Here is a 13,321-nt window from a genome sequence, read left to right on the forward strand (position 1 = left end):
TGACATCAGGTCGGGGTGTCAAAATGGCTTACAGAAGGCACCAAATCTTCCTTAAACAGAAGCTTCTTCGGATTCTGGTAAGTGTCTTCAACTCTTGTCATAGCATTTCAAATCTGATTATTTTGTGTGCAAGAAATTGTTACAATGTTGTGTGAATTTGAACTCTAATTTTTGAAGTGATTGATGCTCATTTTCGGGTCGATTTTACTGTTCTTTTCGCTCATCTGAGATTTATAAAGACATTCAAATGGTACTACAGCAACACATGGTTTTGAGTTTTTTTTTTTTCATTGCATATATTTGTTCCTCCTTTGCGTATGTGCTTTTATGCATCTATATTTTTTGGTTAAATTTTTTCTTCGAAGGACTTTACCGAAACTTTCCTGGGCTGCTGCTGGACTATTTATTAACATTTGCGCGAAAATTTAATATGTAGAAATATGTGAGCTTCTTTTGCAACACAGATCCATTTTCCCTTGTGATCATGGATTCTACAATTATAAATCTGTCTCTGATCAAATTGAAGTTTCATATCATGTTCTTGAGCTTTCTTGAACTTGTCGACTTCCTCGTCTTCTTCCCTGTGGTAAATTTGTATTGCCTATGAATGCGAATAATCGATTATGCCGGAACCAGAACAATACTAAGGAGATTCCGGGTTGCTGTATGTTGAGCCGTTGAAATGCCTAAGTGTTGGCAATGACAGATGCAGATTTTACCGTGAAGTTGCCACCGCAGGTAACATATGTCATGTAAAATTTTATCTTTTTTTTTTTTTTTACTTGAATGATGTTTTTGTTACGGTCTTTTTGTTGGAGGGTTTAAGTAAAACGATGTGAAAGGAGTAACAAATGTATGTTTATGGTACCATTTTAAGTGTTGATATGAATTACACATGATAAATGTTCAAACAATACATACTATTATGGTACCATTTTAAGTGTCAATGTGAATTATACATGATAAATGTTCAAACAATACATACTATTATTAATTTTATCGCATATACATTACATTAGTTTTTTTCCAATACGACTTTTTTAAAAAAATACTCCCTCCGTCCATCCAAATAGAAAGTATACATGTTTCTATTTTGGGACGTCCAATTACAAAGTAACCATTTCATTAAATACCCTATTTTTTTTTACAAATACCCTTACTTTACATCAAATCGTTACTTTTATAAAAAAAAATAAAGGCAAAAATATCATTTCACTATTTTTATCTGTCCACTATAATTAAAATACTATTATTCCTTAATCTCTGCGCCAAAAGTAAATGTATACTTATTTAGTGGACGGAAGGAGTATTAATATATCATGTTGTTATATTCTCTACGTACTTCTTTCTCCATATCTTACATAAAAAAAATATTTATTCAAATTATCTTAAAAGTAAACACACCCATTGTATTCCATCAGCTTTCATCCAAAAAATATTATGTTTATTTATTAATAATTCATTCATTAAAAATTTACAAAATATTTTACAATCAATCAACATGATATTATAGTATTAGTTAAAACCGCCTAATGAGTAAAGGAATTAATATAAATTTATTTGAAATAATAAAAATTAAATAGTAAACATATTTATGAAAATAAATAGAGATAGACATGGAGATCAAATGTATTTAAGAATTTTTGAAATTTTGTAATGACAATAAAGAAACCAAGTCAAAGTTTGTAGTTAATTGGGTGATGACAGCATCAAATTGGCATTTTGGAGTCGAGTCAATTGCGACCAAATCATCATGATTCTTCTTTAATGGATTCCCCAATTTGAGTCAAGAATCCATCAACATCCAATCTCCACTCTCCACACACATCAATCTGCACTACCAAAATCAACCCATTCCCTCACTTACTATTTGATTCGCATCGATTTTCGTTTACTCATCCATAAATGGAGTTGTTTGTATCATGCCCAAGACGAAAAGGAAAACAAAAGCTTCGTTCTCGTGTCCTCTAGATCTGAGCTCCACTTCAAATACGGCTACGAAAATCTAGGGTTTCGAGGTCCGGTTAAATCCTGTGTATAAGTACATAATTTAGAGGCCGCAGCCGTTCAAGGTTTGGATTGTCGAAATCTGTGAAGCAGCAGTTTTTTCGAGTGTGGAGAGGCTTATGGAAGCTGGAGAGAGTGGGAAACCGTGATTAATGTCTCTTATGTTTCTGTAGTCGAAAATTTTGGGGGAATTTTGGTTGTGGTTGAAAATCCCCATGTTTGATGTTGAGATTGTTTAAGCCTTTTTGAGGGAGAAATCTGTGTGTTACTTTTAGTTGTTCTTGTGCTTTCCTTTTGTAGCCCATAAGTTTAGTTGGAATTATTGAACATTTTGTTACCTTTCTCAAGTGTGACAATTTTCTATTGGATTGAAATTTAGGAGCTGGTTTAATTGTATGCATTTCTAGAAGTAGTAATAGACTGAGGTTGTCAGGGAAATGGCGCTTAAGCTCCCCCCTGCTGATGCAGCTATGGTTGCCATTCAGGCTATTGGTCGAGGGTATGATATTTCTTTGGATCTTAGACTGAAATATTGTAAGGGTGATTCGAGGTTGATTGAAATCGATGAAGATCAGGGTCGGGAGATTGTCATTCCCGGGGGGATATCTGTTCCTAATGTGTCGAAGTCAATCAAGTGTGATAAGGGAGAGCGAACACGTTTTCGATCTGATGTTCTAACTTTCCAGCAGGTTAAGCTATTTCTGGTTCCACTTGGTTTGGTTTAATAAATTTCCTTTAGCTTGTTGGGATTACTTCAGTTTATGGATGCACCTTTTTCGAATGTAACTTTATTCTTTTATATGCTCAAAGTATGAATTGATCAATTTAATGAAGTTTTGAATCATATATATGCTAAAAATAGCCTAGATACTTCTCTGGTTTGTTTCTATGTCTATTTTCTCTGGTCCATTGTGTTTTTTTAATTTAAGCATGCTTGATTTTTGAGGTTTAGATGGGATGAATAAATTTTTATTTGTTGGATCTTTAGGAGGAAGAAAATTCCACAATTGCTAATGAGAATATATTGATAATTTAAAATTGACTGCAGTTAGTCACAATATATTTTAAATGCTAGTTTACAGATTTTAAATGCATCATCAACTAAAGTTTCCGCCTCATTTAGATAATGTCATGTTTGCTAATTCTTCAATCCAAATGTCTCTGAATGATTATCACATTGCCTCTATAGTAGATGATTTGAGATTTATAAAAAATAGTTCTCTACTTTGCAGATGTCAGAGCAAGTTAATCAAGAGCTGTCGTTGACTGGAAAAATTCCTTCAGGGCTCTTCAATGCGATGTTTGAGTTTTCTAGTTGTTGGCAAAAGGATGCGGCATACACAAAAACCCTTGCTTTTGATGGAATGTTTATAACATTGTACACGGTTGCGCTTGAAAAGTCTCAGATGGTGCTTAAGGATTATGTGAAGAAAGAAGTTCCATCTTCTTGGGAGCCTGCGGCATTAGCAAGGTATGCTTACAGTTGCCTGCCTTCTCTGGAACAATTGGTTTGCATCTACTTGAGGATAGAGTCCGACGATCTAGCTTTCCTTGCAATTTTCATATTATCCCAGAAGAGTTTTTTTCTCATCTGTGACCACCTACCTTAATAAATAAATAGGAGCTTCAGATTCTCGCAATCGCGTAGAGCATGTCAATCTTATTTTCCCCTGTTTCTTGAGAAATCATTTGCTGGAAATGAAGTCTTTGAAATGGAGAACCAAGTGTGTTGAATTAATTAATTAGTTTGTGTTATTAAACTGTGGCTTGTAATGTATTGAACATTTGGGGTAAGTAGGGGTGTGTTTGTTTCGGGGTTTGGTTTCTGAATGGTAAGATTTTGAATTTGAATAGTTGTTTGATATAAGTAGCTATGATGTGATATTGTAAATGTAAAATCGATTTTTAGTGTATAAAAAAATGAAAAATCGATGTTCGGTTTGGTGTTTCGTAGGAAAATTTTTTCATGAATAGTAAAAAACTTGTAGAAAATCCCAAACAAACACACCCAAATGTTTCTCAAACTGTTGCAAGTTTTGCATTTTTGTTTCTTGAATTGCCTTTATACGCTTAGACAGTGGAGCTTATATTACCACTCACCTTCAGGTTTATTAACAAGTTCGGCACTCATGTTGTTGTTGGTGTAAAGATGGGTGGGAAGGATGTAATTTACATGAAACAGCAGCATTCTTCATCTCTTCAACCTGCTGATGTGCAGAAAAGATTGAAAGTGATGGCCGATAAACGATTTCTAGATGCAAATGGACAAAATGAGCATGATTCTGGCCATATATACCAGAGCGAAAAGGTTGGGTTTGTAATAGTTGTTTTATTTTTAATTAATGCCATTGTGCAACAATAATAGTTCAAGCTGTTCGTTCATATTTTTATATGAAGTCGATGATGTCCTTCATGCTAAAACTGAAGTACTAAGGATGCCTTCTCAAGTTTGGGATTTCCATTTCTTGCGTAATCAGTGTAGTAGAAAATTGAATGATATGTGTCGCCACTATTGACAAAAAAATGTATCCAGCGCTCATCAGTTCTTTAGAGAAATTGTAAGAAAGAAGACAAATCCCAATTCTAACTTTCTGTCTACAAGTAGATTATCAATTTGAAATTGTTGGAGTGACTGTCATGTCATAGGAAACTGGAATTTTCTGCTCTCTAATTCACTTTTAAATCGTGATGCTCGAGTAGAATGGATGGAGTTTATTATTTCTGTATAAGATAACGAATCTGTAGGTTTTTTTAATATGGTATAAATAAATCTCAGATTTATGTTCTGGAGATTATGATTCACAGATATCAACTTCTGGTTATGTTCAAAGTTACCGTTCGTGATCTGTCTCTTTTCTGTAAATTTGCTTCGTGAAGTAGAGATTATAGAGCTTGATTGATTTCTTTGTTTGGCATGATTTTTATTATGATATCCCTTTGCACTTATTGCTTAGGAGATAAGATGATTTCTTATTGGATGATTCTCTGAACAATCAGATTTTTATATTTGATATATCGATTTTTGAATTCTTCAGTTTGAAATGAAGGAGACACGACTCAGGTTTGCCGATGCTGGCACATCAAGTTCGTATTCGCACAAAGATGTATGTCTTCCATCTTGCACGGCTACAATGTAGTTCATGTTTTTACACTATGACACTTACAACGATATTTTCTACACTTATTAAACATTTGAACAAATAGGATATTGTTAGCATCTGCAAAAGGAGAGGTGGAAGCGACGGCGCAAATTTAACCCATAATGAGTGGCTACAAACAGTTTTGTCAGAGCCTGATGTAATCTCAATGTCCTTTATCCCAATAACATCGCTGCTAAATGGTATTTCTGGAAGCGGCTATCTGAGTCACGCCATAAATCTGTATTTGCGCTGTGAGTGATCCAATCTATATTAGCTTCGTCTTAAATCTACACTTTGGAAATGAAGAGGGACATTTAGGATAAGATCATTTCCGATGATATATTCATGTTTGTGAATTTGTTGCAGATAAGCCGCCAATTGAAGAGCTTCATCAATTTCTTGAGTTTCAGCTTCCTAGGCAGTGGGCGCCTGTGTTCAACGATCTTCCCCTTGGTCCTCAACGAAGACAACAAAATACAGCATCGCTACAGTTCAGTTTTATGGGACCCCGACTTTTCATCAACACATCTATGGTAAAGCTTCTCTGTCTTTATTTTTGTCCTCCATTTTTGAAGTTCTGAAATTTGTAATTAGCAAGTAGAATTTAATAATTTTTCTGTAGTGACAATCTCCATTTTATTTACTTTTGACGTATGTAATCTTCTGTTAAGGAATGTGAGGATATTGTCATACGACATTAAATTGTTGGAACAACACAATCAAAAGTATTGATATTCTTCTCACCACATTGCCCTTTATTACCTTAATGCATCTTCGATTATTTCAGGTTGATGTCGGCAAGAGACCTGTCACTGGTCTGAGATTATATCTTGAAGGGAAACGAAGCAATCGGTTGGCTATCCACATACAACACCTCTCCTCTCTTCCAAATATCTTCCAACTTGTTGATGATCCAAGCGGCAATTTCTGCCAGGAGTCATACGATCGCCGGTATTATGAGAAGGTTCAATGGAAAAATTTCTCCCATGTGTGCACTGCACCTGTTGAATCCGAAGACGAACTCTCCATTGTCACGGGGGCACAATTACAAGTTGGAGATTATGGATTTAAGAAGGTCCTTTTCCTTCGCCTCCGTTTCTCAAATGTTATAGGAGCTGTTTCCGTAAAGTATCCAGAATGGGATGGATCTCCCGGCTTGGCGCGCAAATCCGGACTCATCTCGACTCTGATTAGCCATCACTTCACAGCTGTTCAAAAACCACCCCCCCAACCATCTGATGTGAATATAAATTCAGCCGTGTACCCCGGGGGTCCTCCTGTTCCGACCCAAACCTCTAAACTCTTGAAGTTTGTTGATACAATGGAGATGACTAGAGGCCCACAAGACCCCCCCGGGTATTGGGTTGTTTCGGGTGCAAGACTTCTCGTCGAAAAGGGGAGGATCTCGCTCAAGGTCAAGTATTCGTTACTTACAGTAATTCAGCCTGATGATGATATGTCGGATTAAGATCTCATCAAGAATTTTGTTTACTTAGAAGTTGCAAGTAATTTCCGATTGGATTTTATAGCATTAAGTCGCTGGAAGCGCCGTCAAGGTTACTGTCACCAGAGTGTTTTGGCTGAATATTCGATTTCACATTAAAGAACAGCCGTACAGACACTTGGCGCAGCTGTGAATTATATTTGAAGAATGAAACACATTCTCCTCCTCCCGTGGCAAGTTTTTGTTTATTAAACATAGCTTGTGCTTCATTGTCTGTAATATAGCTAGTATCCAGTGCGAAAACCGTTACTTAGTTGATGTTTTCCATAAATACGGTCATTGTGATATGATCGTAAGGAATCAGAATTCGACACGGCTATTGAACCTATTTGTCGCGAAGTATTTTTTTTGCAGAAGCATTTCTATGACAGGATCTCTTTTAGCTTCTTCAGGTATCCCATCGATGATCTTTCACGGTATGATCCATTCTAAGTAAGTTTTCAAATTTGGATGTCGGAAAGGGTGAACTTTTTCTTGCATTTCGAATTCGATGCATCCTCTATTCGTAGCTTCTTTGTTGTTGATTCGGTTATATATACTTAGTCTCTAGCAGCCGACGATCGTTGGAGGGTGAGGCGTTCGGAATAATCGATCATCTAGACGAAGGTTACGGCGCGACGATCGTGAGAGGGCCAACGCACTCCTTCCCTAGGACACGGCAGAGGCGCCGGCTGCGCGAGGAATGTAGGATGGCGTTGTCCCGGCATCACTACTGAGAATGCGGATGGCTGCGGCGACATTTGCATCTGCGACGAGAATGAATAGGTTAGTCGGGGCTACCATAGCTGTAAAACATGGAAAGATCGATAACTCTTGACAATAGTTATGTCACTGATTTGACAAGGGAGCACACTAATCTCAACAATCAGGCTATATTGATACATATGTTTATTGTGTTGAAAATTAATAATATATTTATTTTGTCCGGCTCTAAGGGCTACATTTATTTTTTTGTGTGTTACATTTATTTTTTGTGTGTTAGGTCTTTGAATTTTAATTATTATAACACCAATATAATAACATTTTTTAAAAAAAATATACAAATATAAGAATATTTTTAATATTAAATATAATGAGGGAAATGTAATCCGGGCGAAAGGAAGTATTATTTTGTATATTGTATTATCATATGGAATAAGATGTTAACACTGTCAAATCAGCACTATATTGACTTAACTCAATCAGCACAAAAATCAGATCAGACAGTAAAATCGTTACTATATTGATTTAAACCGGACAAGATGATCAAATCAGCATTATATTGATTTCACTCAGTTAGCACAAAAACCAGACTATAGGAACACTCACTGCGGATGGAGTAGTTCCGAGCTTGTGAATTTGGCTCGATCCCATTGCGTTGTGATCGGGCGCATTTGGGCGGAACAGATGCTCGAAGATGGCCATTATAAGGAACATGGAGATCAAGATTGCCGTGGCGACGAAGCCGAAGGAGATGGCATTGACTGAGGAGCCGAAGTCTTTCCATGGGCCTTGGGCCTTGTTGACGGCGGCCTGAGAAGGGCTCGGGTTTAAGTTGTTGTACACGACGTTCCACGCCTTGGCTCTTCCACCGTCGAACTCGCTCATGCCTACGGATCGATGCCGGTGTCGATGCCGATGCCGATATTGGTATGACAGGATTGTCAGAACAACATTTATGGGTGTAAGGAGCAACAATGGCTGATTACTTGCACAGAAGCTTCTGTTTTATTACCTGTCTGTAAATGTAAGAGAGAGAGAGGAATGTGTATGTGAAATGAATAGGTAGGAAGAAGAAGAGAGTGAGGTTGATCCATGGCATCATCATCATCATCATCTTCAATATATGGCAATGCCCACACTGCACGTGCTACGCACTCACTCTTACTGTCCAAATATCTATATATGTATATATTTGTATATGTTTATATTTGTTGCATGGACACTTTATTTGATGATATTTTATAATTCTAATTCAAAAGGTTAAGAAAAAATATTTATACAAATCAAATTTATATATAACAATGACTACATAGATGTTTTAACTTTTAATAAAATAAGAAAAAATTTAAGAAAATTATTACATTAAATGTTTTTTCATTCTACAAATTTAAATAGAGCAATATTACGGATGATTGCTCTAAAGTCTTATGTGAACAATTATCGTATGCTTCAGTTTATGTGTTGTATTTGTTTTATATTAATATAAATTATGTATATATATATATATGGTGTGTGTTGTATTATTTTTATTATTTCTTCTCCTCCGTCTCATAAGTAAATATCCATTTGTTTCTACACGTAGTTTTAGAAATATTAGTATTATATTAAGATATAGTAGGAATAAAGTAGAAATGATTAAAATAACCTTATTAGTACGTGTGATATAAAGATAATTACATTTGTGTAATATATTGTAACTTGTAAGGTATTTGTAATGTTAGACATTGAGCTAAATATTATTGAATTTTTATATTTCATAAGTATTAAATACTTTTTCTATTATTATTATTTTAAGATTTTATTCAAAACTCTAAAATTTTAATATTTAAACCGAGTTATTAATTGGATTTTCTAATGTGAATATGATCATTGCAAATAGTCGGCAATTACGGTGCTAAATTTATCATCATATTGATAGCATATGATATTAATTTAGAAGCACACTATATATTTTTATATCGGAAATGACATACTTTCATATAGCAGATTACATATTTCTATAAAGGCGCTTACCTTAAATATGAATAGATAACACATTTCTTATTTCACTACAAATGCTATTTGCACTAAGAGCATATACTATGGCCACAATTTTATTTCTATTGTTTGAAAAAATCAGTACCGTTATTTTTTATTTATTTTTTTTCATATCAACGTGGTAATCAAAACGTTGAAATAATAATAATCATAATACCTCAAAATGATGTTTGGTTGTTAGAGCTGTGGAAATGTGAATAAATAAATAATAATAATAATAAGGGTAAATTATTTTTTAGTCTCGTAATTAAATTCTCATATTATTTTAGTCTCGTAAGTGGAGGCTATCGCAAACTAGTTTTATAAGTAAAAAATTTTCATTGTTTTAGTCCTCCAGCGCCGGAGATGCCCGCGTGGCTCGCCGGAGGCTAGACACCCGGCGGACACGTGGATTTTATTATTTTTTATTTTCATTTTTTTTAATTATTTAAAAATTGATTTAATTTTTTTTTTTAACTTTTTTTATTTGGTCCAATTAAAAAAATTAAAAAAATGAAATAAAATCCACGTGTCCGTCAGGTGTTGCTGACCTAGCGGACAAGTGGTTTCCAGCGAACTACGCGGGCGTCTTTAGCGCCAGAGAACTAAAACAACGAAAATTTTTCACTTATTAAACTCATTTGCGACATGCTCCACTTATGGAACTAAAATAATAAAAAGATCCAATTACGGGACTAAAAGAATAGATCACCCTACTAATAATAATAATAATAATAATAATAATAATAATAATAGTTGAAGAATATGATCATAATTGGTGGCAGAACAAATATGGGTAATGGGGACACACACCACACACCAAACCTACATGCTGGCATACATACATATATATATATTAACATATTATTATTATTATTAATAAGGTGAAAAGCAACAAGTTAAAGCTGCCAAATTTCCAGCAGCACAAAGCATTATATTTCAAACTAAGGCTGCACACAACAATATATCATTCCTTAGCTTCTTCAACTATATATATATATATATATATACATACATATTGCAAATAGATTTTATTTTATTTGTGAGTTAGAGACAAAGTTCTGATAGGAGAAATTAAAAACAATAAATAAATAATATATATATATATATGTATAATTAAGTGATGAATGAAATGAGGATATGGTGAATATGATTGCAGAATGACAAAAGAGGGACAACAAAGATGATGCAACTTTTGCTTTATTTATTTATTTATTTATTTATTTATTATTATTATTATTATTATGTTATAATTTGAGAATTCCTAGTGCGTACTGGATAAATAGCCACCGAATATGAGTTTTTTAACGATATAAAATGTAAAAAGTTTGAACTCTTGACGTCAAGTTACAAATTCACCTTGAATCAGTCGATCATTTCTTAACAATGAATATTTAGTGAATGGAAGACTTAGCATCACATAACTTAGCTCCCTTTATATATGATTTTTTTTTAAATTTTGAATATTTTAAAATTAGTAAATTTTGAATATTTAATAAAATATATTGTGAAAACTTGGGATAATTATTTTAATACGAAAAGTCATTTTTGAATATATATATATATATATATGCTAACAAAGGGTTATAAGATCACATAGCATAACATGCATACATTCCTTTTTTCAACAACACAATCAAAGCTTCTTTGAAAGTTATATAACAATAATAATAATAATAATAATAATAATAATAATAATAAAGATTGGCTTTTCAAACTTAATCATATATATATATATATATACACAAAATGTTTGAGAGAGATACTGGGGTGTCTTTCTTTTACCATTTCTAAAAGATATATTTTTCAAAAAAATTAATATATTAAAATCATTCATTATTTTTATATTATTTACACAATTCGTTCATGTTAGCATTTCAAATTAAAATTAAAATTATTTATTTTATACAGTTTTTAATAAAATATATTATTTTTTTACAAAATATAATATCAAAATACTATTTAAATTAAAACTTAAATAATACACTACATTTCAAATCATTTTAAACTACAACGAAACAAATCTTACAAATTCAAATTGTTTTAAATATATTTTGCAAATATTTTAAAGTATAGAGTTTTTCAAGGTTGAATTTGGATCAAGAAATTGAGAATAGTACAAATATAAAAAATAATTAAAATAATGTTTTATGTGAAATTTGACAATTGTGTAACATGATTTCAAATACGAATTAAATTAAATAAAAAATAGATTTGATTTAATGATTTGATTTGTATATAAGTAAATAAATAGTAGTATTTTAAATAACGTACATCTCTTCGTCTAGTTAAAATGTATACATATTTAAATCGTTAAATTATAAAGTAAATATTTTTATTAAATAATTTATTTTTTTTACAAATATTTTTACTTTATATCACATCTTTACTTTTACACCAAAAAAACAAAGACAAAAATATTATTACACTATTTTTAAGTATCCACTATTTCTTTTTTATTATTTAAATGAAACTTTCAATACATAGTCAAGAGAGACAATATTTTGGACCAAAATTTGACATGAAATCAATATCATAACTTTTAAGTATTGGAGTCACCTCAATAAAAAAGAATATTAGTATGAGACAATTTACTAAAGAAAATAGAATATATATTATTATATATATATATATATATTGCATGGCCCATTCAAATCAAGTATTCTTTTGAATTTTCCCAAATAATAATAATAAAAATAAATAAATCAAATCATGCTTTTTTTTTTTCATCTTTCTTTTTTGCTTTTGTACCTTTTTCTTTTATCATTTTTTAAATAAATAAATAAAATTATAGGGTGTTACTTTTTGAGCATGTTTAAAACATCACCCTTTATTCCGAGATTGAAATCCAAAAATTCAAAATCAAATTTCTAAGTAAACAAAATTTAATAAAAATAAATGTTGGATCATTATGTAAATATCTATTGGATATAATGTTTTAAATTATTTTTTTTTTAACATAACTGAAAAATAAATATTAAATGTAATAGTAATACTTAGGGAAAAAAAAAATAGATATAATTTTAAATAATTGAAAACATAAGTAAGCAAAACCTATACGTACACCGATAATTGGATATAAGTCCCCAATTATATATATTAAAGATGGCATCTAGGAGCATTTTTTTAAAGCTCATTCAAAAGAATTTGTGTATGTGTTGATCCCTAAGATTAGTTTATGATCGATCATATAAATAAAGCGAGAGGGAATATATTAGATGTCATATTGGACGTGTTCACCGGACGCTGTCTCACTTATTTTTTTTTTGCAATTTATTTTCATTTCTATGGTTTATTCGTTTTAATCTATCGATGAATTTTTTATGGTGGTTTTGTAATAGGGCCTAAACCATGCAAGATTGACTTAATTTGTTTGAGTTTGGTTCTATTTATTGATTTATGTTTGAATAGTGATTTCGATATGATATATTGTAAGAATAAATAATATAATTTTATAGGAAATAACGATAATTTAAAGAAAAAATAAAAAAGAATAGGAGCTTTTATACCCTTTTTTTTTAATGTTTAAATTGCATATATAATTTTAGAGAATTAAGGGATTCAATCTGAATTTAATTTTTATAATTATATTGTTAGATGATAAAATACTATTACAGAAAATTAATTAATTGTTTTTAGGTTCAATCTGAAAATAATTCAAGATATAGTTTTATGAATGTGTTGTACCTACACTTGCAAATTTTAATTATTTTTTTATATAATTTGATTGTGACATTCATTATACTTTTAAGATTATTATGTTAAACAACATCAAATTTGAGTTGAATCATATACGAATTATGTGTAATCATTTTAAATTTTTATTTATTGAAAGATACACAATTTTGAGCAAACATATTTTTTTAAAAGTTTTTTTTTTGTTACTAAAATGGGTGTTAATTTTTCTTTTTAACAACACCTATTCCTTCAATTTGATATAGCGTAGCTGAAT

At 31.6% G+C, this 13,321-nt stretch overlaps 2 protein-coding genes across 4 annotated transcripts; one reads left to right on the plus strand and one right to left on the minus strand.

Moving 5' to 3' along the window:
- Positions 1–41: 41 nt before the first annotated feature.
- Positions 42–7,036, plus strand: LOC127255642 (MACPF domain-containing protein At4g24290). Of its 3 annotated transcripts, XM_051281301.1 has the most exons (9): positions 42–77; positions 637–738; positions 2,441–2,696; positions 3,240–3,478; positions 4,114–4,315; positions 5,043–5,111; positions 5,212–5,398; positions 5,514–5,680; positions 5,935–7,036. In XM_051281301.1, the coding sequence occupies exons 3-9, from the start codon at positions 2,445–2,447 to the stop codon at positions 6,613–6,615; spliced, it is 1,797 nt and encodes a 598-aa protein (XP_051137258.1). In that variant the 5' UTR covers positions 42–77; positions 637–738; positions 2,441–2,444; the 3' UTR covers positions 6,616–7,036. The 3 variants fall into 3 exon arrangements, with proteins under 3 accessions (XP_051137258.1, XP_051137266.1, XP_051137250.1); XM_051281309.1 differs by lacking the exon at positions 42–77 and having other exon boundaries at positions 628–738; XM_051281293.1 differs by lacking the exons at positions 42–77; positions 637–738 and having other exon boundaries at positions 1,690–2,696.
- LOC127255666 (uncharacterized) lies at positions 6,957–8,489 on the minus strand. Its single transcript, XM_051281332.1, has 2 exons — positions 7,960–8,489; positions 6,957–7,397 (listed from the first exon to the last, which is right to left on the minus strand). The coding sequence occupies exons 1-2, from the start codon at positions 8,236–8,238 to the stop codon at positions 7,248–7,250; spliced, it is 429 nt and encodes a 142-aa protein (XP_051137289.1). The 5' UTR covers positions 8,239–8,489; the 3' UTR covers positions 6,957–7,247.
- Between the last annotated feature and the right edge of the window lie 4,832 nt (positions 8,490–13,321).

Source organism: Andrographis paniculata, unplaced genomic scaffold (assembly GCF_009805555.1).
Source record: "Andrographis paniculata isolate CXL003 unplaced genomic scaffold, ASM980555v1 Contig12END, whole genome shotgun sequence".
In the NCBI taxonomy this organism is placed as follows: Eukaryota; Viridiplantae; Streptophyta; class Magnoliopsida; order Lamiales; family Acanthaceae; genus Andrographis; species Andrographis paniculata.